General features: G+C 31.7%; 3 protein-coding genes across 11 annotated transcripts; all 3 read right to left on the minus strand.

Annotated features, from left to right (window-relative positions):
• Nucleotides 1-233: 233 nt before the first annotated feature.
• Nucleotides 234-4,967, minus strand: LOC146923339 (BAG family molecular chaperone regulator 4-like). 9 transcript variants are annotated; one of them, XM_085716098.1, is made up of 11 exons: nt 4,810-4,967; nt 4,541-4,585; nt 4,303-4,463; nt 4,138-4,210; nt 3,715-3,861; nt 3,218-3,283; nt 2,864-3,065; nt 2,651-2,770; nt 1,844-1,900; nt 730-944; nt 234-616 (listed from the first exon to the last, which is right to left on the minus strand). In XM_085716098.1, exons 3-7 carry the CDS (start codon nt 4,431-4,433, stop codon nt 3,006-3,008), a joined length of 477 nt encoding a protein of 158 aa, XP_085572224.1. In that variant the 5' UTR covers nt 4,434-4,463; nt 4,541-4,585; nt 4,810-4,967; the 3' UTR covers nt 234-616; nt 730-944; nt 1,844-1,900; nt 2,651-2,770; nt 2,864-3,005. The 9 variants fall into 9 exon arrangements, with proteins under 9 accessions (XP_085572224.1, XP_085572223.1, XP_085572219.1 ...); XM_085716097.1 differs by having other exon boundaries at nt 2,541-2,770; XM_085716093.1 differs by lacking the exon at nt 1,844-1,900.
• Nucleotides 4,968-11,114: 6,147 nt separating this feature from the next.
• On the minus strand, nt 11,115-14,637 carry LOC146923340 (uncharacterized). Its single transcript, XM_085716103.1, has 7 exons — nt 14,547-14,637; nt 14,026-14,049; nt 12,912-13,031; nt 12,694-12,813; nt 12,369-12,596; nt 11,898-11,920; nt 11,115-11,615 (listed from the first exon to the last, which is right to left on the minus strand). Exons 2-7 carry the CDS (start codon nt 14,036-14,038, stop codon nt 11,298-11,300), a joined length of 822 nt encoding a protein of 273 aa, XP_085572229.1. The 5' UTR covers nt 14,039-14,049; nt 14,547-14,637; the 3' UTR covers nt 11,115-11,297.
• Nucleotides 14,638-19,384: 4,747 nt separating this feature from the next.
• LOC146923341 (uncharacterized) lies at nt 19,385-23,208 on the minus strand. The gene is made up of 7 exons (XM_085716104.1): nt 23,112-23,208; nt 22,591-22,614; nt 21,236-21,355; nt 21,018-21,137; nt 20,693-20,920; nt 20,220-20,242; nt 19,385-19,934 (listed from the first exon to the last, which is right to left on the minus strand). Exons 2-7 carry the CDS (start codon nt 22,601-22,603, stop codon nt 19,605-19,607), a joined length of 834 nt encoding a protein of 277 aa, XP_085572230.1. The 5' UTR covers nt 22,604-22,614; nt 23,112-23,208; the 3' UTR covers nt 19,385-19,604.
• Between the last annotated feature and the right edge of the window lie 557 nt (nt 23,209-23,765).

A 23,765-nucleotide genomic window follows, 5' to 3' on the forward strand; every position in this document is an offset into this window, starting at 1 on the left:
ATCATTCTCGTGGATATTGAGAACTCGTTGTGTTGTTTTGTTCAATTATTTAGCAACAACAATTTTTGAACATACACTAACAGAACATTTTATTAAGATATTGTACCTCTTTGATAACTAAATATAACATAAAAAAAACATCAATAATATTTGAGAAGTCGTTGTGAATCATAAACTATAAATGACTAATGGAATGTAATAAAATAAAAAACTTATCATAAAGAGCAACAGAATTTAACTCGGAAATGAATATCTACTCTTGACAAATTAGATAATAGAGGTCTCAACACAAGTAGAGTCTAGACCAATCAACAATACAATCAAATGCTGAAATAACAGCAACCAGATCCCAAACTCAAATTAAAACATAATAAATTACACCAATACAATGCTAATAGAATTGCAAAGGAAAGGGCAGAGAAACAACTGAAAGCAACTAACGAAAATACATGATAATAATTTTCTAATTGCTAATAAGAATTGAATCTAATGGTGGAAAAAATGATCATTACAAATCTATAAGGCAACGATTAAGGGCTTTTGCATTCTTAAATTATTTCATCGCCGTTGCGAAGTTGCAGCCAAGTGAAATTATCTATATCCAAATGCTCTCCACCTACAGCATAATACACCAAATATCAGTAAAATCACTACACCGAGAGGTATCTAAATTTCATTTTAAAAGTTAAGTTGAATCAATAAAATGCTAGTCATGCCCCCAAAAATTACCTGCTGTACAAAAAATACTAATTTGAATAACTCATTTCTGGAACTCAATTAATAAACACGGTGAAACCAATTCTGCAAAGATTTCCACAAAGAACATAACTGTTAACAGCCTTTTTCTCTCCGATGTAATCTTTGATCCTCTAAGCCATGAAATCAACTTCCTGCACCATTAACAGCCTTCTTATCTCCATTGTTGAGGGAAGATGCCATGGATCCTATAGAAATTTAACAAAGTGTTTTGCTTAATGAAATTTATACCACAAAATTGCATAACCCACACCAAGATGTATGTAAAAGATTCACAAATTTCCTGAGCAGAAAAGACATCATAATATTGAGAATAATAGTATGGGGCAAGAAGGAAGGTGGAATAAATTTTTGAAGAAAAAAGAAAGAACGGTTTATTTTTGGTAGAAAAGAATAGAAGTATAGAAAAAATGGGTAGAAAAAACTTAGAATATTATATTTATGTTAGTAGCTGTGGCAGTCCTTTATATTTCAATAGATAGAGTGAAAGCTAATTATTCAAGGAAGTCAAATAAAATTACCAATAAAATCATCTTACCCTATTTCATAATATAAAAACCTAATCATTTTATTTTACATAAAAACATAATATGGAGTACAACATTCCTAGAGGACTAAGAAAATGCTTTGGTTCTGGGAATTCAAAGAACTATCTTAGCAGTTAGTTAGGACTGTTCAAATAAACGGAAAAACAGAACCCAACTATAAAACCAAATCATACTACACTAAAAAGAACCAAACTGTTTCTCTGATATGACGAACTGATGTTTCAAACATGGTTCACTACACTAACCGAACTCAAACTATAAAAATTGATCCACACAAACTGTTGTTCTCGCTTGTTTTTAAAACAATTCAGATTCAACAAACGTACCTTGCATCAATTACAAACTGTACTCAAATTTTGAACTTATATAAGTATGCCTTGTGATGTGCTTTTAGTCAATTACATGGTAAGCTTACAGGTTGCTTAGACATAGTAAGCTTACAGGTTGCTTAGTCTACTTGTAATAACTCGAGAAAAAAAGGAGTACGTTGATACAGTCCAAAATTATATAACGCACTTTTAATGTGGAGGAAACTTTACCCCTATTTCAACTTGAACACCAAATTGTCCATGATTCTACTTTGCATTAAGCCAAAACTTCAATCAAATCAACGCCAATCAATTTTTTTAATAAAATAACAATAGACAACTTTAACTGCATTTTTTCATCCAGATAGAAGAGCATGTGCTTTAAGAAATTATAGATCAAAGCTATATACACATAATAGAACAACCACATACTTTTTATCTATTAACAGACAAGATAAACTCAGCAAACTCATTTTTTTTAACAAAACATGGAATATCTTTACATTGACTCTATTCCTTGGCTCATCTAATAGGAACATGCAAATGGCTATATTTCATTAAATTCCATATGCATGTAAAGACAAAGAAACAATTGATCAATATATTATAGTAGGAAGATAAATTTTAGAAGTGCACGTAGTAGCCAATTAGACCAGAAATAATTAACGGGGCAGGAAGACCAAGCCATTTCTTTTGTAACCACATCACAGAAGGATGCATGAACAAATGCAAAAAAGAGGATGCATGAACACTGACATATCAATAAAAAAGATCTTTCACATCATTTTTTGATGATTTGTGATAATACTCATTATTTTGAAATTCAATAAATTAGTGGTGTCAATAATGGGAATGAATCTGCCATTTGCAATAGGAAAGAAAGTGCTTAAAAACCATCTGAATTATGCTTATAATTACATCCACATACCTCATAAGAAGAAAATGCATAACACCAAAAGGACAAAAGGTGTCAAAGTGAATCAAAAGTAAGTTGAGGTGTATGATTAAAAGTTGTGTTATCCAAGCATTGATACAGACCTGCCGTTTCCTATCATCCAGCTTCACCGAACCGTCAATCCTGGAAACTTCGAAACCCTTTTCACTAAAATAATAATCCATTATATCTAGCACTTTGGTCCACTGACTGAAGATCAGAACCTAATAGCATTTAGCAAAGGCAGGTGCAGATGAGTAGCAGCTTGGCCACAAAAAGGAAGCAGAAAGGCACAAGCACCGAACTTTAAAGCATACCTTGTGATTCCGTGCAAATAGCCGCTCCAGGAATCGGTCGAGCAATTGAAATTTTCCAATAAATCAATACAATTAAAGAAGACAATGAATGTGACATCTGAAAAACAAAGTATTGAGCTTCCTTAAATGACATCATAGAGATTTAGATCAATTGTCTCCCTTGGCTCAATCTCGTGTTGTTGGTTGATGTTGTAGGTATTATCTATAAAACACAGTAAGTAAAATCTAAGGAAGCCATCATCAAGCAAAACATCATATAAACCTTCACATAAAACAAACCTAGAGAAGGAAATAATAAAAAGAGGAACTTTTGCGATTAAAATAATGGGCTAAAGTAATGACTAATTCACAGACCTGGCGCTCAGTAAGCTCTCCTCTTCCTGCGAAGTCAACCCGAAATAGAGCAATCGAATGCACAATCTGCAAAAAAAATATATTCAGTCAACTCTCCAAATCACATGATTGTCTCATGTTTGCTATTTTATCGGTTCAACTGATCTCTTCAGAAATGAAACTCAAACAACAAATTTAAACATATATAATATAGAAGGAAAACATAAGCATACACTCTTTTTTCAATGTGTGTTGTAAACTTGCCAAACTTCTATTCTAACATATATAGAAGATGAACCATTATTTGTAGCTTCTATTCTTAGCTTACTCTATTCTAACCTATCTCAAAAAAAATTGTTTTGTTGTATTTAGAATCAAAAAGAAATAATTTTCTCATCTTTAATACCATGATTTTGTTTGGCACATATATGGTATTCTTATAACAATGTAAATTGAGCAAAATAAAATCTTCAATCATAAGCTTTCAAGTCAGTAACTCTCAACACCATAAACATTACCTCAGCTTTTCTCTGCAACCTAGCATCACCTTCAGCCTTAATACCATCCACCTTTAGCAATTTCCTCATAAGTAACTCTGTAGTCACAACAAATTCTTTGTCAGAAACCTTGGTCCCTCCATTGACAGCCACATCCAAGACCAACACCTGCAAAATTAAAATCAGTAATATCTTCATTATCTAGTTCAAGTTATAATGTTTCTATAATGAATGATAATAATATTCAAAAATAAATCAAGCAATTAACAAACCTAAAAATAAATTGTCACTAATTTCTTATAAATTCAAAAATAAATTGACAGTAAGCTCTAAAGTTAAAAAGTCCATGAGCCCTAAAAAGCGATCAATACTCCAAATCATGAAAGTAAAATCACTAATGAACAAAAGAAGCCTAAAGTAATTTTCTGGAAAAGATAAACATACATCATTGTCACTAATTTCCTTCTGCCAGCTCTTCAAATTCCATGTATCAACTCCTTTAGAACCATAGGCTGCAATGTGAATGCACAAGAAACAACTTAATTCACCAAAAAGATCACGCTTGTGAATTGAAAAATAGTGAATTAAACACAAAGTTATGAAGAACATATCTCATTCACAAGGTGACCAGTGGGAGCTAAGAAAACAATCAATATTTTGACACCAGTGGACCTAATAGCTTGACCAGTCTCTTTGATAAGCAGAACAGAAATCAATGTTTTTCTTAAACCTGTATCCATTATTGCAACTTGAAATGCCTCCAACAGATCCTGTAGTGAAAATCCAAAATTGCATGAACCCAAAAATACAATCTTTGACAAAACACAAAAACAAAAAAAACCCATACCAGTTGGACGCGATTCAGAGAGTCCTGTTGAGGCCAATCTGCATTCTAAACACATGAAACCCTAATCACCATCGAAACAGAGAAAAAAAAATTCTGGAAAAAACAATAAAACAAAAATCAAGCATTCAATCATGAGATCAACAAATGAGAACAACAAAAACCCAATTCTCTCAATCGATCAAAGAGGAAATGAATAAAACAGCCAAATCAAAAAAGAGAGAAAAAATTAATAAAAACAAACAAAACAAAAAATGAAATACATCAATAACCTAGACATGCATGCTGAAAAAGATGATGAACGGTGGAGATTAGTGTGTTCGACGGCGAGATCGACGACGGCAACGGCGAGATTGACGGCGGCAGTGAAGATCGCAGGTGACGGAGAAAGCGTTTTAGAGAACGCGTATTTTAGAGAAAGCAGAACGCGTTTTTTTTTATTTCCTTTTCCAGAGCCACTCCATATATTGCCCAAATGTTAATGGAAACAATGAGATTACTAAAATGCCCCCTTCTCAAATAAGTAGATTACCAAAATGCCCTCAGAAGGGCAAAATGGTCAAAAACACAGACATTTATTTTCTTATCTAGGTTAGTAGATATGAAACTTTAGTAATTTTTGGATCGAATTGGCCTCACAATTGAGGGCCTCAAACTAAGCTGCGGGCACCCTTAGCTTTCAGTTTGACGAGGTACAGACTTCTACTTATAACCCATGCTCCACACATTATAATTTCAATTTTCCAATGTTACGTGGGACTTGTTCATGAAAGATAAGTCTATGAAAGATTAAACAGAGCAATTAACCTTCTTAACCTGAGACCCATACACGAGCATTTAAACATCTCTGCAAGATTAATAGAAACATGACTTACATGCTTAAACATGTCTGTCAGGAACTTATATATCTAAATTTTCCACATCATGAAGTGAAGGGAGGCGATGTGAACGAAACAAAGAGGAGAGTGAAGCTCCATCTCAATAAAATTGCAAACATAACAGTCATAATGACCTCGTAAAAAAATTAAAATATTTAATTACTACCGGTTCGTCTAAACTGATTTAATGTTGGGTCTGATTTTGATTACCTTGCATAGGATATTCCTTGTTCAATATATTTTAAGCATTTTACAATAATATATATAAAGCAACTTCATTTTAGACATGTCATGTGCAATGCATGGGTTAACACACTAGTTGGCCCTTGTTACAAATTAAACCAAATTTAAAATTTAAAATAAAGTCTTAAGCAATTGAAAAGCTAAAATCAAACACTTCGAGTTCGGGTATGCTCCATTAGGCTAAGCTCCATTTACTCCATTTAGGGTTTGGATGCAAGACATGTGGCAAAAAAATATCTAACGGTTGAGATTTTAAACTAAAAAACAATAAAAGGTTGTTGTGATATGAGAGAAGAAGGGAACATGATTTTGTTTGTTATTATTATGTACTTTTATTAAACAAATATTTGTTTTTTAATTTAAAATCTCAACCGTTAGATATTTTTTTGCCACATGTCTTGCATCCAAACCCTAAATGGAGTAAATGGAGCTTAGCCTAAATGGAGCATACCCGAACTCAAACACTTCATACCCTCACAGCGGGCTCTCCAATGAATTTCTCTTCCATGGATTTGTACTGATCAGAGACCAGTTCCATCTCAATCTCAACCTCTTTGTAAAATTCTTCCAGCAATTTCTTTCTCTTGGATCTTGTCATTGGACCCTGATCCCCAAGATCATCATTGGACCCAAAATCCGTTAGGTCTCTACGAGAAGGTTGATAATGCAATTGTTGTTGATATATAAGTGTGTCGCTCTCATGTTTTCTTTTATAATAAAGGAAGATAACCCCAAACGACGACGCTTTTACCCGACCAATAATAACAAAACAAATTTTCTTTATTATTCTCAAGAATAACTTTCCTATGAAGTAAAATTTATTTTAATTTTATGTGTAAAATAAATTAAATTTGATTTTGATTAATTTTATAGGTCTAGATAATAGATATGTTGTATTTTTATATTGTAACAAATTATAACTATTTTTTTTAAAGAAACTATACCTTTTTTTATAATACCAATAATAATATAACAAAAGAGTTCACGTTTATAATTGTTGTATCCAAACAAACTAAATTATTTTTAAAAAAATAATTTTATATCAATAAACAACACAAATAAATTTATTTTTTCAAAAAAAAAACACAAATAAATTTATATTTTTATATAAAATCTGTAAATTTTTCAATAGGAAAATCATTTTTATTTTGATTCATACAAACGGACATAATGAGCAGTTTGTTATAACTTTTTTCAGAAAAATATATATTTTTTAAAATAATCACTTTAAATAGTATTTTATATCTTTTTTTCAAAGAAAATTAGTATTTTATGTATTTGATGCAACTTTTATAAAAAATTATAATCTAAAAAAAAAAATTAAAAACAGTTTCAAATGAAAGTTGTTAAGAGTAGTTTAAAAAAAATAGAGGGTTTAGAAAATAAGTACCAAACGATTGAGAAAATTTTGTACCAAAAATCCATTTTATATAATCACTTTTAAGAATATTGAGAGCCCTTTTGTCATAATTTTTTGAAGAAAGAAGTTCATTTTTTTTTTAAATTAATAACTTTTAAGAGTATTGCATCTGATTGTTACAACTCTTAAAAAAAATCTAAAAAGAGATTCAAATAAGAAATTGTTCAGAGTAGTTAGCATAGGAATAGGGTACAGTTTATTTGCATGATATAGACAAGAAACTTGGAGGTTTGGGGTTCCCAAGCTCACCTTAGACAAATGTGTCAAGCTCGAAACGCTAAACAAGTGTTGAATGAGAGGCAGCCCATATTTTTATTTTCAATCATTTAAATTTCAATCATTTATTTTACACAGCCGCACTATCTCATAATTTCTTTATTTTATTGTATCTAACTCGTGACTAGGTGCGTTATTTTTAGATGAATTGTATAACTTTCCTTTTCAAAAATCTTTAAAAAAAAATTGTTTTGTTTTAACCTTGGAGAATTTTTCTAACCATTGTCAGCACATGGCTAGCTTAGTTATGAAGTTCAAGAGCACGATAACTTTTGGAGTTTGCTGCGGAAGATACTCAACATTGGAGAGAAGAGTTGGTCCAATATTCGGTCTATACAGGCAGTGTTGATGCTCTTCGAACAGGTATCCGGGTTGAAAGTGAATTTCACTAAAAGCCTTCTGACAGGTGTCAATGTATCAGATTTTTGGTTGCATGAGAATCTAACAAGAGAAAAAAATGTGTCATTTTATCTAGGTGAGATATGTTTAATCAACATTTTTCTTATGTTGCAGTTTGGTTTGGTTTGGTTCGGTTGGTAAAATGAAAACCGCAAACCAAACCAAACCATGCGGTTGAGCAAGAAAATGATCCGATTACATCCGAACTAAATGCGGTTTTTTGCGGTTTTGGTTTGGATTGGTTCGGTTTGCGGTTTTTCTATTGGATTGGTTCGGTTTTGAACACCCCTAATTTTGGGCATTAATTTACCGTCTTTCATTTCAATTTTTTACTTCATCCATTGAAAGTTAGGCATTATTCTCCTCTAAAAGATAAAAAATAAAAAATACTCCTTCCGTTCCAAAATATAAGCAAAATTCATTTTTTTAGTTATTCATTTAATGATGTATGTGGTCTATATTATGAATCACATACATCATTAAATGAATGACTCCAAAAAGTGAATTTTGCTTATATTTTGAAACGGATGGAGTAATCAGCAATGAAGATGAGCTGAGGAAATGTAGGCATTAATTTTTTTACTGCATTTTACTGATATTATTTTAGTAAAAAAATAAAAAATATCAGCAATGAAGATGAGCTGAGAAAATGAGGTTAACAACAGTCTCCTTTCGTTACTTGAATTGAACTGAAAATAAAAATACACGCTGAAGTTCACAGAAATTGAAATTCAGATAGGAAGTCCAACGCGTTTTTTGCATCAGAGAAATTGGTATTTATTCACATGAGTCACCATTTTGTGAGTTTTCCATTCAACAAAATTCCAGCTTTCTAGGACCAAAATTTATAGATTCATAAACAAACCCACGTGAAATAAAGTAGATCAAAAATATTTAGAGAAACAATGCAAAAGAAGTTCGAGAAAAACAAAAATTAAATCTTATCTGTTAATAAAAAAATAAACGAGATATCAAAAGAATGGAGAGAAAGAATCACAGATATCAAAATCGAAAGAAATGAACGAGAGAGGTATGCCTATCGAGTGAGAACCTGGGAGTGAAACCAGGGAAAGAGGAATGACGGTGAAGGTGAAAGTGACAACCCCAAATGCTGGTGTGAGAGTGAGAACCTAAGAAACTAAGATTGGTGTTGATGTTGGTGAAATCTTCTTCGTTCATAAATAATTTCCGGACAATTAATAAAATAAAAAATACATTGAAGAAATTAAATTGGCCAAAATAGTATATTGGGTTGTTTTGGGGAGATATTTTGATTTAAACAACTAAAGAGTCAATTTAGAATTACACATGAAACTGGTTCACTTGCTATTAAAGAGGTTAAAGAAACTTTTTGTATGGTACACACAAAGTGTCTTGTGTATCCTAACCTTCACTAGTCCATTATTTCAATTTTTGAATTTTTAACATGCGTCTTGCATAACCCTTTCCAGAAATAGAGAAGATCTCCTTAAAAAAAAAAAAAAAAAAATAGAGAAGATCTCTACTCCATTTCACTTTAGAAATTAAGGGCAACTAGCGGTATGAAATAGGACCAAGGTAATCAAAATTGGACCGGACTGAAACCAAACCTATGCCCAGTCCAATTGACACATCTATATCCGGCCTGGATAAAAACCGGCGGCTGTTGAGCCAGTTACATAAGTTCAAGAGAATTGTTTTTCCGACAATGAAAGTTTCCTATTGACAAAAGTAAAATACTAAAATGTCCCCAGCGGTTGTTAACAACCGCTCTGCAAATCGGCGGTAGTTAACTGCCGCTGGTAGTCAGCGGTAGTTAACTACCGCTGAAAAATTGCTTTTCTGTTCTCTCTATTCTCTCTCATCCCTTCCATCGGCAAATCTTCCTTTTCTTCTTCTTTTCTTCACCGGTCTTTCTTCACTGGTCTTTCATCGACAAATTGCTTTTCTTTTCTGTTCTCTCTTTGGGCCCTCTCAACAAATCTTCCTTTTCTTCTTCTTTTCTTCACTGGTCCAATTTATTGCATGAATTTTTTTTTCTCTTGAGGATATATATTCACCAGAATTCCAACTCATAGATAAACATACACTGCCCTGTAGTTCCTAGCGGTTGTGAATTGCAAGCCACCACTATCAGTTGCTGGTATTAGTAACAACCATGAGAAATGAAAAATTAGGTATTTCAAATTGCAATTTTTCAATTAGAATGAGAAGGATGTTGATAATAAATAACAATCCATAAGATGGTGACTTTTCTGATTGAGGTGTAAGGAAAATGAAACTCAGTTGTGAAAAAAGGAAGATAATGAAACTCAATAGTTGTATACTCCTGCTGAGAAATTACGAGGCTGAGTTGAAGAGGAAGAGGGAAGAGAAATTGTTCCTTTTTCATAAATCAATTTATGGGTTATGCTTTTTTTTAGCTTCAATTTTGTTGTTAATAGCTCAAACATGTGAATTATAGGAAGAGGGAAGAAGAATAATAGATAATAAAAGTTGTTGATTCCTGGAACAATTTATGATTCCTGTGCAGTGCAGCAAGAATCTGGAAAAAATTGCAGATTGTGTTGAGTTTGAGTTGGTGAATTGAGTTGCAGATTATGAAAAGCAAAGGATGCAATGAAGGATTTGTTTATATGTTGAAGATGAAATGCATTTCTTAATTTTCTAGATTTATGTTGTGTTTGATTTGTGGTTGTTGGTGACAGACCAGGAAGAGAGAGGACGAGGGAAATACAATTTATGGATTAGATTTCAGCGGTAGTTAACTACCGCTGGGACCAGCAGTAGTTAATTGCTGCCAGTTTTGCCAACGGTAGTAAACTACCGCTGGGGGCAATTTAGTATTTTACATGTGTCATCGTGAAACTTTTGATGTCAAAAAAGCAACTTCCTAAGTTAAACCAGATTTTACTTTTTCCTGCCATTTTTAACTTAAAAAGCTGAAAACCAATGCCACTTTAGTAATTTTTGGATCGAATTGGCCTCACAATTGAAGGCCTCAAACTAAGTTGTGGGCACCCTTAGCTTTCAGTTTGACGAGGTACAGACTTCTACTTATAACTCATGCTCCACACATTATAATTTCAGTTTTCCACCGTTACGTAGGACTTGTTCATAAAAGACAAGTCTATGCAAGATTAAACAGAGCAATTAACCTTCTTAACCTGAGACCCATAAGAGCATTTAAACATCTCTGCAAGATTAATAGAAACGTGATTTACATGCTTAAACATGCCTGTCCGGAACTTATATATCTACATTTTCCACATCATGAAGTGAAGGAAGGCGAAGTGAACGAAACAAAGAGGAGAGTGAAGCCCCACATCAATAAAATTGAAAACATAACAAACAGACATCTCACTTTCTCATAGAGGATGAATGAGCTCGTAAAAAAATTAAAATATTTAATTACTACCAGTTCGTCTACACTGATTTAATGTTGGGTCTGATTTCGATTACCTTGCATAGGATATTCGTTGTTCAATATATTTTAAGCATTTTACAATAATATATATAAAGCACCTTCATTTTAGACATGTCATGTGCAATGCATGGGTTAACTTCAATGGAATTTCGCTTCCATGGATTTGCACCATTCAGAGGCCATTTCAATCTCAATCTCTTTGTAAAATTCATCCAGCAATTTATTTCTCTTGGATCTTGTCATTGGACCCTGATCCCCAAGATCATGTGCGGCATCATTGGACCCAAGATTTGGGTCCGTTCGGTCTCTACGAGAAGGTATAAATGGAGCGTCCTCAGTTAGGAGCTGATATTGCTCTGATAATGGAGTTACTTCACGAGGAGGGGTATGGAATGGAGAGTATCTGTCTAATTCTGAACCTGACAAAATGAACGGTTCGTCTGGGGATTGCGGAACCTACAAACGGGATAAAAAGAGAACAAAAGATAGAGCAAATGTTGGACAATGGGAAAGAACAGTAAAAGGGAGTATCTAATCAAATAATTGTGTCACATCATGTTGATTCTAGTGGAAAGCTACAAGTTTCAAGTAACAAACAAAAAGAGCACACGGGTTTTTTTGGGTGAAAAAACAAAAGCATGTATATTTATGTTGTAAAATTAAGTAGTATATAATGGTTGTGCTCATCAAAGCATAATGACTCAAAGTTAAAAGGGCATTCATTGTAGAACACAGTACCTGATTATCAAAATATTTGGCATCTGCAAAAGATAATAGAAAGTTTCATCAACATAGTGTAGTAATGAAAAGTGGGAAACATATATATCAAGATATAAATCACCGAGAGGGAGATTAGGAATATTCAGATACGTATCAACTTTGAAACTTCCATGACCTAAGCTAATAGAAGAATGCTAGAAATAATTTACTTTCCTAAAAGATGGTACTTGAATGCCAACACACACACACACACACACACACACACACACACACACACACACACACACACACACACAAGTACACTGTAAGATTGAAGGCTGCATTTGCTTGTAATTATAAAGCTAAGACATCGATTAAGTTCATGCCAATGTTATAGGCAGCCGTCAATGAACTTAGGAAGAATATATTAGAAGTTGAGATTCACAGCATACATTAACAGTCTATAACATATATACATCAAATACTGAAGAACAAGTCAGGTTGGCTTACAATACGCTGGTATCGGAGCATCAAGGTCGAGTCCCAATTGTTCTGCAATACACTTATCATGATCATGCTCAAGCCAAGGTACATAATCTTCAGGTATAGGCTTATTCTCATTCCAATGTTCATCATCTTCAGATGAAGCTTCAGGTTTAAGTGGTGTTTTGCTTGTTTCAATCCCTTTCTTTCCATCATCTGTCTTGAACTTCTTTGAGTTCACATTCAAGACAGTCTCTACATGAAACAAAGAAAAAGGACATGAGAATACAGTAAGAAAATTGAGTGCTGCAAAATTATGACTTGTATCCCATCTGTTCTGCAATATACTTACTGTGATCATGCTCATCCAAGAGTTCATCTTCTTCAGGTGAATTCTTGTTTGTCATCTCAAATGACACTTGATGCTCAAGTGGTGTTTTTGGACTTCTCATCCCTTTTTTGGCATGTGTCTCTATTAGAAGGAAATAAAAGAATACAGTAAGAGAAGAGTGTTGTAAAATTAAAAATAGAGAATTTGTACCCCACCCAACTTTTGGGCAACAATCTTACTATGATCATGCTCATCCCAGAGCTTTTCATCTTCAGGTAAATTCTTGTTTCTCCTCTTAGGGGATGCTCGAAGCTCAAGTCGTGTTTTTGAACGTTTAATCCCTTTTTTTCCATGCGTCTCTATAAGAAGGAAACACGAGCAATACAGTAAGAGAAGAGAGTTGTAAATATATTTGTTATAAAAGAAGAACACTCGAGTTAATTAAGTAATTGTTTCTCTTTTCTCTACAAGTTAAAGTTAATAGTTGTGTACTACGAAGCACGTACTATGACACAGAGACCAGAGACGACACTGACACTTGACGTAGCTAATGTAAAAAATATAGGACACCGACACTGTTACATATATGTAATTTATTTATAACAAGATCTAAATTGAGAATCAAAATACATACACATGCATCTAATTTGAGCAATTTATTTTATCAAAAAAAAAATTCTAAAACAAGATACAATAGTATTTGGCATTTACTTATCCATCATCTACTAATGAAAAGCTAAAAACGTTATAATCAACTTTATTGTCTATAACCCTTTGTTGATTAACACTTCACAACACAACTTTAACTACTGAATCGGTGTGTGGAAGTGAAGAAAAAATTCAGACAAGTTGTCCGACACGCCACTTGTGATTTTTATATAGGTGTCAGACACCGTTTCAAGGAGTGTCGAAATAATGATTAAAAAAAAAAACATTTGTTTAGGACACTTGTCTGAGTTGGTTGTCTAACATTTGTTGTACGAGTGGCATACGACACTGAAGTGTGTCGGCCACAACGACACGTCTAGTCCTAGAGATGTCCTTGCTTCATAGGTAGTTAGGGACCGTTTGGATTGAGCTTATGCAAAACAGCTTATGCAAACTTTTATTTATTATTTATGAGCTTGTTAAGGTAGTTTATGAAAAAACAACTTATGAAAATAAAGTTTTCGTTAGTGAGAGCTTATGAATTAATATAAAAACTTATTTATTTGCATAAGCTATTTTTCATAAGCTTAAAATAAGCTCAATCCAAACAGGGTCTTAGTTTATAAGCTTTACCATAAATGAATGATAATATTCACACACACATAATTAAGCAAAATGAAGAAGTAAGGGTTACTATTTACTTACTTTTGGGTGCCATTATCGATCGATCTGAAAAACAAATAACAAAAATTGTGAATGATAAATCAATTAATTAGAAGCAATTTCAAAAAGCAGTAAGGAACCGTTTGGATTGAGTTATTTTAGAGCTTATGCAAAACAACTTATGTAAATAAATAAGCTTTTGTGTATTATTTATATGTTGTTAAGGTAATTTATGAAAAAACAACTTATGAATATACAATTTTCTTTCGTTAGTGAGAACTTATAAACTTATTTATTTGCATAAGCAATTTTTTTATAAGCTCAAAATAAGTTCAATCCAAACGAGGTCTAAGTAAGTTATGGATGAAAAATCGTGTGAAACAAGCTCATGGATTTAAACGCAATTTCCCAGATCTGTTTTGTGCTCAGCTTTAGGTTTAAGCTCAGATGATTTCACGATGAAACAAACAAACAAAAACAACTACTTGAATCGGAACGAGCAAGTAAACAATTCATAAAAGAAAAACAGAAGAGATAAGAAAATCGAGCAAGAGAGAGGTTACCGGCGGTGAGACGAGAAGGACGGAAAATGCAGAGGAGAGAGGAACTCCTTTCTTTCAATTTCAATTTCAATTTACGCACCTTTTTTGTTTTAGTGTGTCGCTCTCATGTTTTCTTTTATAATAAAGGAAGATAACCCCAAACGACGACGCTTTTACCCGAGACCAATAATAACAAAACAAATTTTCTTTACTTTCCTATGAAGTAAAATTTATTTTAATTTTATGTGTAAAATAAATTAAATTTGATTTTGATTAATTTTATAGGTCTAGATAATAGATATGTTGTATTTTTTATATTGTAACAAATTATACCTTTTCTTTTTTTAAAGAAACTATACCTTTTTTTATAATACCAATAATAATATAACAAAAGAGCTCACGTTTATAATTGTTGTATCCAAACAAACTAAATTATTTTTAAAAAAATAATTTTATATCAATAAACAACACAAATAAATTTATTTTTTCAAAAAAAACACAAATAAATTTATATTTTTTATATAAAATCTGTAAATTTTTCAATAGAAAAATCATTTTTATTTTGATTCATACAAACTGACATAATGAGCAGTTTGTTATAACTTTTTTCAGAAAAATATATATTTTTTAAAATAATCACTTTAAATAGTATTTTATATCTTTTTTTTCAAAGAAAATTGGTATTTTATATTTTTTTTGGCAAGAAAATTAGTATTTTATGTATTTGTTGCAACTTTTATAAAAAAAATTATAATCTAAAAAAAAAATTAAAAAGGAAGATAACCCCAAACGACGACGCTTTTACCCGACCAATAATAACAAAACAAATTTTCTTTACTTTCCTATGAAGTAAAATTTATTTTAATTTTATGTGTAAAATAAATTTTATAGGTCTAGATAATAGATATGTTGTATTTTTTATATTGTAACAAATTATACCTTTTCTTTTTTTAAAGAAACTATACCTTTTTTTATAATACCAATAATAATATAACAAAAGAGCTCACGTTTATAATTGTTGTATCCAAACAAACTAAATTATTTTTTAAAAAATAATTTTATATCAATAAACAACACAAATAAATTTATTTTTTCAAAAAAAACACAAATAAATTTATATTTTTTATATAAAATCTGTAAATTTTTCAATAGAAAAATCATTTTTATTTTGATTCATACAAACTGACATAATGAGCAGTTTGTTATAACTTTTTTCAGAAAAATATATATTTTTTAAAATAATCACTTTAAATAGTATTTTATATCTTTTTTTTCAAAGAAAATTGGTATTTTATATTTTTTTTGGCAAGAAAATTAGTATTTTATGTATTTGTTGCAACTTTTATAAAAAATTATAATCTAAAAAAAAAATTAAAAACAGTTTCAAATGAAAGTTGTTAAGAGTAGTTTAAAAAAAATAGAGGGTTTAGAAAATAAGTATCAAACGATTGAGAAAATTTTGTACCAAAAATCCATTTTATATAATCGTATCCAAAAAAAACTAAGAGTTGTTTTAGTTTTTTTAAGGGAAAAAAATCATTTTTAAAAAAATATTATATAATCACTTTTAAGAATATTGAGAGCCTTTTTGTCATAATTTTTTGAAGAAAGAAGTTCGTTTTTTTTTTTAAATTAATAACTTTTAAGAGTATTGCATCTGATTGTTACAACTCTTAAAAAAAATCTAAAAAGAGATTCAAATAAGAAACTGTTCAGAGTAGTTAGAAGAGGAATGAGGTACAATTTATTTGCATGATATAGACAAGAAACTTGGAGGTTTGGGGTTCCCAAGCTCACCTTAGACAAATGTGTCAAGCTCGAAACGCTAAACAAGTGTTGAATGAGAGGCAACCCATATTTTTATTTTCAATCATTTAAATTTCAGTCATTTATTTTACACAACCGCACTATCTCATAATTTCTTTATTTTATTGTATATAACTCGTGACTAGGAGCGTTATTTTTACATGAATTGTATAACTTTCCTTTTCAAAAATCTTTAAAAAAATTTGTTTTGTTTTAACCTTGGAGAATTTTTCTAACCATTGTCAGCACATGGCTAGCTTAGTTATGAAGTTCAAGAGCACGATAACTTTTGGAGTTTGCTGCGGAAGATACTCAAAAAAATCACCATTACAATTTTGTATAGCACAACCGATGAGATTTTGAGTCAAATATATATTCCAATTTGTTTCTACTTTTTTCTTTCATTAATCATTATGAGTGTTCCATGTTGGATTATTATTTTTGCTCGAAATTTTGGTCATTTTCTACGGACTATCGGTTATATTGTCAAACACAAGATACATTTGTTTTTGGTAACTAGAATCTTTTTCAAGCCACACTAAATTATTATTATTATTATTTTGAACAATCACCAGATTATTATTATTATATATCCTTTTATGAAACTACTTCGATCGAGCCTCCATATGCATTAATTTTTTCTTGTTATTTTTAGGCGACTTCCGTATTTTCGGTCTAAGATATTAATTAAAAACATTCATTTATAAAAAAAATGACTATATTTTTTTTATTAACTATTAGAAAAAAAAATTAACAGAGAAAAAATCTATACGCAAACTATTAAAATAAACTAATAGAAACTTTTTCTTTAAAATCGATTACTTTATAACGGAATAAATCCTCATCTGCATTTTCAAATTCGTTGACTAAAAAAAATATAACAATAATTCAATGATAGTTTAAATTACAATTACAACTCAATAAAAACTAATTTTGTTTCCCTAAAAAAAAAACTAATTTTGTTTTTCTTTGAAAAACTCAATTTTCCTCCTACGCATTTCATCACACATCAAGCATTACGTATTATTATGAATTATGTTGATGAACCATTTGACAATGGAATTTTTAAGAAGTTGTTTATGTTGAGTCGGTAGTGTCATTTTGTTGAATAATGAAATGTTTTTCCGCTGCGATGTAATTTGAATTATTGATAAAAGGTGTTTAAATAAATAGTAATTTTACTCTATTTATCTTTTAAAGAAGTGTGACATCCTGTTTAAGTTGAATACTCTGATTATTATGTATTATTTTGCATGTTGGGAAAAATGGGGTGTTACAAACATTGTTCAGGGCAGCGACCACCTCCAAAGCCTTCATCGTAGCAATAAATGTTATATTTGCAGGGACCAAAACCAAAACGAGTTATATTTGCAGGGACTAAAATCATATTTTAGCCTTTTTTTTAAATAAAATATTATGCATAGAACAAGTTAACGATAATGGCAAAGGCTACGGTTGGAGACCACTTTAGGTCTCCTACCGTAGGAGACTTAACTTTTTTTTTATGCAAAATAGATATCAACCATTGGATAGACTTGAAATTTTTTAAAGACCATGGTATTATCATACTCTCTTTTAACACTATTATTTTTACACTTATCCTTCTCTCTTCCCCTGCATGTTTCTGCTTACTCGTCCACCACCACACCAACCTCTCAAATGTAATGTTAGACCAGAAATTCAACTTATCAATACCATCAATTACCAATTTAAATCATTGGGAACGTCCAACTATGGTAAATGATATCAGTAAAGTGAACAATTTTTTTATTTTTACACTGAAGTGCAGGACACTTCTTTTCCATCAAATCATAATAAGAAAAATCATAAAAAAAAAGGATAATTTGCCTAGAAAATGAAACGAAATGATGACCAGCGTCCTTATCAACGACGGTGGACGGTGGCTCTCCGGCGAAGGTGTCCAGAACGCAAAAAAAAGTAGATCGATAGAAAGATTTCGTGACGGAGAACAAGATCTAATGAATCTTGAAGGAGATTGAGTTTCGTTCAACAAGCAAGATCTCCGGTGCCAGATTCGGATTGAAGCCGTTAATTTCCGATTCGTCAACGTTTTTCAATCCGTTAATTTCCATTTTGCTGACGATTTCTAATACATGTTTCTGAATTTACATATTCTAGATCTTAAAAACGGTAGCTGTGTTATCATAGAGGATTTATGTTGAATGTGAAAAAGTGTTGGTAATTATTTGTTTTTGCTTAATAATGGAGTTCCTTTAGTTTTCCCTGATTTGTTGTTCATGGAATGATTGAATCAGATATTTATTTGGATACTGCAGAAACATGAAGTTTCGGTTCAGGATGAAGAGTGTATGGTGGTGGTCTGGTGGAGGAAGATTGTGTAGAAAAAATATAATGTTGAGTATGATAAGAGTGTGTACCTCTTTTGATCTAATGGTCATAAAATAACTTGTGCACCCATCCACTTTAATTTTGCAAAGAAAAAAAAAAGGTTGGTCTTGTACCGTAAGAGACCTATTGACAATACATATTTAAAAATAATTATTATGTACATGACAAGTTTTTTTTTTTTTTTTTTGACAAGGTGTACATGACAAGTTGTCGTTGATGTTGATATTCGTTGAATTAATATTTATTTTTTACAAATTATATATATAATATGAAACTTTAGTAATTTTTGGATAAAATTGGCCTCACAATTGAAGGCCTCAAACTAAGCTGCGGGAACCCTTAGCTTTCAGTTTGACGAGGTACAGACTTCTAGTTATACCCCATGCTCCACACATTATAATTTCAATTTTCCAATGTTACGTGGGACTTGTTCATGAAAGATAAGTCTATGCAAGATTAAACAGAGCAATTAACCTTCTTAACCTGAGACCCATACGAGCATTTAAACATTACTGTCAGGAACTTATATATCTAAATTTTCCACATCATGAAGTGAAGGGAGGCGATGTGAACGAAACAGAGGAGAGTGAAGCTCCATATCAATAAAATTGCAAACATAACAAACAGTCATAATGACCTCGTAAAAAAATTAAAATATTTAATTACTACCGGTTCGTCTAAACTGATTTAATGTTGGGTCTGATTTTGATTACCTTGAGAAGGATATTCCTTGTTCAATATATTTTAAGCATTTTACAATAATATATATAAAGCAACTTCATTTTAGACATGTCATGTGCAATGCATATGGGTTAACACACTAGTTGGCCCTTGTTACAAATTAAACCAAATTTAAAATTTAAAATAAAGTTTTGAGCAATTGAAAAGCTAAAATCAAACACTTCATACCCTCACAGCGGGCTCTCCAATGAATTTCTCTTCCATGGATTTGTACTCATCAGAGACCAGTTCCATCTCAATCTCAACCTCTTTGTAAAATTCTTCCAGCAATTTCTTTCTCTTGGATCTTGTCATTGGACCCTGATCCCCAAAATCATCATTGGACCCAAGATCCGTTAGGTCTCTACGAGAAGGTATAAATACAGCGTCCTCAGTTAGGAGCTGATATTGCTCTGATAATGGAGTTACTTCACGAGGAGGGGTATGGAATGGAGAGTATCTGTCTAATTCTGAACCTGACAAAATGAACGGTTCGTCTGGGGATTGCGGAACCTACAAACGGGATAAAAAGAGAACAAAAGATAGAGCAAATGTTGGTCAATGGGAAAGAACAGTAAAAGGGAGTATCTAATCAAATAATTGTGTCACATCATCATGTTGATTCTAGTGGAAAGCTACAAGTTTCAAGTAACAAACAAAAAGAGCACACGGGTTTTTTTGGGTGAAAAAACAAAAGCATGTATATTTATGTTGTAAAATTAAGTAGTATATAATGGTTGTGCTCATCAAAGCATAATGACTCAAAGTTAAAAGGGCATTCATTGTAGAACACAGTACCTGATTGTCAAAATATTTGGCATCTGCAAAAGATAATAGAAAGTTTCATCAACATAGTGTAGTAATGAAAAGTGGGAAACATATATATCAAGATATAAATCACCGAGAGGGAGATTAGGAATATTCAGATACGTATCAACTTTGAAACTTCCATGACCTAAGCTAATAGAAGAATGCTAGAAATAATTTACTTTCCTAAAAGATGGTACTTGAATGCCAACACACACACACACACACACACACACACACACACACACACACACACACACACACACACACAAGTACACTGTAAGATTGAAGGCTGCATTTGCTTGTAATTATAAAGCTAAGACATCGATTAAGTTCATGCCAATGTTATAGGCAGCCGTCAATGAACTTAGGAAGAATATATTAGAGGTTGAGATTCACAGCATACATTAACAGTCTATAACATATATACATCAAATACTGAAGAACAAGTCAGGTCGGCTTACAATACGCTGGTATCGGAGCATCAAGGTCGAGTCCCAATTGTTCTGCAATACACTTATCATGATCATGCTCAAGCCAAGGTACATAATCTTCAGGTATAGGCTTATTCTCATTCCAATGTTCATCATCTTCAGATGAAGCTTCAGGTTTAAGTGGTGTTTTGCTTGTTTCAATCCCTTTCTTTCCATCATCTGTCTTGAACTTCTTTGAGTTCACATTCAAGACAGTCTCTACATGAAACAAAGAAAAAGGACATGAGAATACAGTAAGAAAATTGAGTGCTGCAAAATTATGACTTGTATCCCATCTGTTCTGCAATATACTTACTGTGATCATGCTCATCCAAGAGTTCATCTTCTTCAGGTGAATTCTTGTTTGTCATCTCAAATGACACTTGATGCTCAAGTGGTGTTTTTGGACTTCTCATCCCTTTTTTGGCATGTGTCTCTATAAGAAGGAAATAAAAGAATACAGTAAGAGAAGAGTGTTGTAAAATTAAAAATAGAGAATTTGTACCCCACCCAACTGTTGGGCAACAAACTTACTATGATCATGCTCATCCCAGAGCTTTTCATCTTCAGGTAAATTCTTGTTTCTCCTCTTAGGGGATGCTCGAAGCTCAAGTCGTGTTTTTGAATGTTTAATCCCTTTTTTTCCATGCGTCTCTATAAGAAGGAAACACGAGCAATACAGTAAGAGAAGAGAGTTGTAAATATATTTGTTATAAAAGAACACTAGAGTTAATTAAGTAATTGTTTTCTCTTTTCTCTACAAGTTAAAGTTAATAGTTGTGTACTACGAAGCACGTACTATGACACAGAGACCAGAGACGACACTGACACTTTTTTTTTTTTTTTTTTGAAAACTCGGTATCCGATCCAAGAATCGACTATTCCGAGGGGACCAATCCCACCGCCCACTTGCGGGGGCCCCGTTTAAAGCCAGAGCAAGCTCTGTATGGACTTAGCCCACCGAAATTGGCACCAGAGGGAATCGAACCTGAGACCTCTGGAGGAGCAAACTCCAAGATCCCAAGCCAACCACTAGGCCAACCCCAAATGGGTTACGACACTGACACTTGACGTAGCTAATGTAAAAAATATAGGACACCGACACTGTTACATATATGTAATTTATTTATAACAAGATCTAAATTGAGAATCAAAATACATACACATGCATCTAATTTGAGCAATTTATTTTATTAAAAAAAAAAAATTCTAAAACAAGATACAATAGTATTTGGCATTTACTTATCCATCATCTACTAATGAAAAGCTAAAAACGTTATAATCAACTTTATTGTCTATAACCCTTTGTTGATTAACACTTCACAACACAACTTTAACTACTGAATCGGTGTGTGGAAGTGAAGAAAAAATTCAGACAAGTTGTCCGACACGCGACTTGTGATTTTTATATAGGTGTCAGACACCGTTTCAAGGAGTGTCGAAATAATGATAAAAAAAAAAAAAAAAACATTTGTTTAGGACACTTGTCTGAGTTGGTTGTCTAACATTTGTTGTACGAGTGGCATACGACACTGAAGTGTGTCGGCCACAACGACACGTCTAGTCCTAGAGATGTCCTTGCTTCATAGGTAGTTAGGGACCGTTTGGATTGAGCTTATGCAAAACAGCTTATGCAAACTTTTATTTATTATTTATGAGCTTGTTAAGGTAGTTTATGAAAAAACAACTTATGAAAATAAAGTTTTCGTTAGTGAGAGCTTATGAATTAATATAAAAACTTATTTATTTGCATAAGCTATTTTTCATAAGCTTAAAATAAGCTCAATCCAAACAGGGTCTTAGTTTATAAGCTTTACCATAAATGAATGATAATATTCACACACACATAATTAAGCAAAATGAAGAAGTAAGGGTTACTATTTACTTACTTTTGGGTGCCATTATCGATCGATCTGAAAAACAAATAACAAAAATTGTGAATGATAAATCAATTAATTAGAAGCAATTTCAAAAGGCAGTAAGGAACCGTTTGGATTGACTTATTTTAGAGCTTATGCAAAACAACTTATGTAAATAAATAAGCTTTTGTGTATTATTTATATGTTGTTAAGGTAATTTATGAAAAAACAACTTATGAAGATACAATTTTCGAGAACATATAAATTAACATAAAAACTTATTTATTTGCATAAGCTATTTTTTATAAGCTCAAAATAAGTTCAATCCAAACAAGGTCTAAGTTATGAATGAAAAATCGTGTGAAACAAGCTCATGGATTTAAACGCAATTTCCCAGATCTATGGTTTTGTGCTCAGCTTTAGGTTTAAGCTCAGATGATTTCACGATGAAACAAACAAACAAAAACAACTACTTGAATCGGAACAAGCAAGTAAACAATTCATAAAAGAAAAACAGAAGAGATAAGAAAATCGAGCAAGAGAGAGGTTACCGGCGGTGAGACGAGAAGGACGGAAAATGCAGAGGAGAGAGGAACTCCTTTCTTTCACTTTCAATTTCAATTTCAATTTACGCACCTTTTTTGTTTTAGTGTGTCGCTCTCATGTTTTCTTTTATAATAAAGGAAGATAACCCCAAACGACGACGCTTTTACCCGACCAATAATAACAAAACAAATTTTCTTTACTTTCCTATGAAGTAAAATTTATTTTAATTTTATGTGTAAAATAAATTAAATTAAATTTGATTTTGATTAATTTTATAGGTCTAGATAATAGATATGTTGTATTTTTATATTGTAACAAAAGAGCTCACGTTTATAATTGTTGTATCCAAACAAAATAAATTATTTTTAAAAAAATAATTTTATATCAATAAACAACACAAATAAATTTATTTTTTCAAAAAAAACACAAATAAATTTATATTTTTATATAAAATCTGTAAATTTTTCAATAGAAAAATCATTTTTATTTTGATTCATACAAACGAACATAATGAGCAGTTTGTTATAACTTTTTTCAGAAAAATATATATTTTTTAAAATAATCACTTTAAATAGTATTTTATATCTTTTTTTCAAAGAAAATTAGTATTTTATGTATTTGTTGCAACTTTTATAAAAAATTATAATCTAAAAAAAAAT

The sequence above is a fragment of the Medicago sativa genome, chromosome 5 (assembly GCF_051527215.1).
Source record: "Medicago sativa cultivar Bolivia chromosome 5, Bolivia_mono, whole genome shotgun sequence".
NCBI lineage: Eukaryota > Viridiplantae > Streptophyta > Magnoliopsida > Fabales > Fabaceae > Medicago > Medicago sativa.

Bases quoted from the DNA above. Each gene is read 5' to 3' on its own strand.
- LOC146923340 (XM_085716103.1), bottom strand. The intron at 11,921-12,368 runs GTAAGCCAACCT...TATCTTTTGCAG, and splicing joins TGCTCCGATACCAGCGTATT to ATGCCAAATATTTTGATAAT. The intron at 11,616-11,897 runs GTACTGTGTTCT...TCCCGTTTGTAG, and splicing joins CCAAATATTTTGATAATCAG to GTTCCGCAATCCCCAGACGA.
- LOC146923339 (XM_085716093.1), bottom strand. From the start codon at position 4,433: ATGGATACAGGTTTAAGAAAAACATTGATTTCTGTTCTGCTTATCAAA. The intron at 4,211-4,302 runs ATGTTCTTCATA...GTGCATTCACAT, and splicing joins GGTCACCTTGTGAATGAGAT to TGCAGCCTATGGTTCTAAAG. The intron at 3,862-4,137 runs GTATGTTTATCT...TTAATTTTGCAG, and splicing joins AGGAAATTAGTGACAATGAT to GTGTTGGTCTTGGATGTGGC.
- LOC146923341 (XM_085716104.1), bottom strand. The intron at 20,921-21,017 runs GTAAGTATATTG...TGTTTCATGTAG, and splicing joins CTTGGATGAGCATGATCACA to AGACTGTCTTGAATGTGAAC. The intron at 19,935-20,219 runs GTACTGTGTTCT...TCCCGTTTGTAG, and splicing joins CCAAATATTTTGACAATCAG to GTTCCGCAATCCCCAGACGA.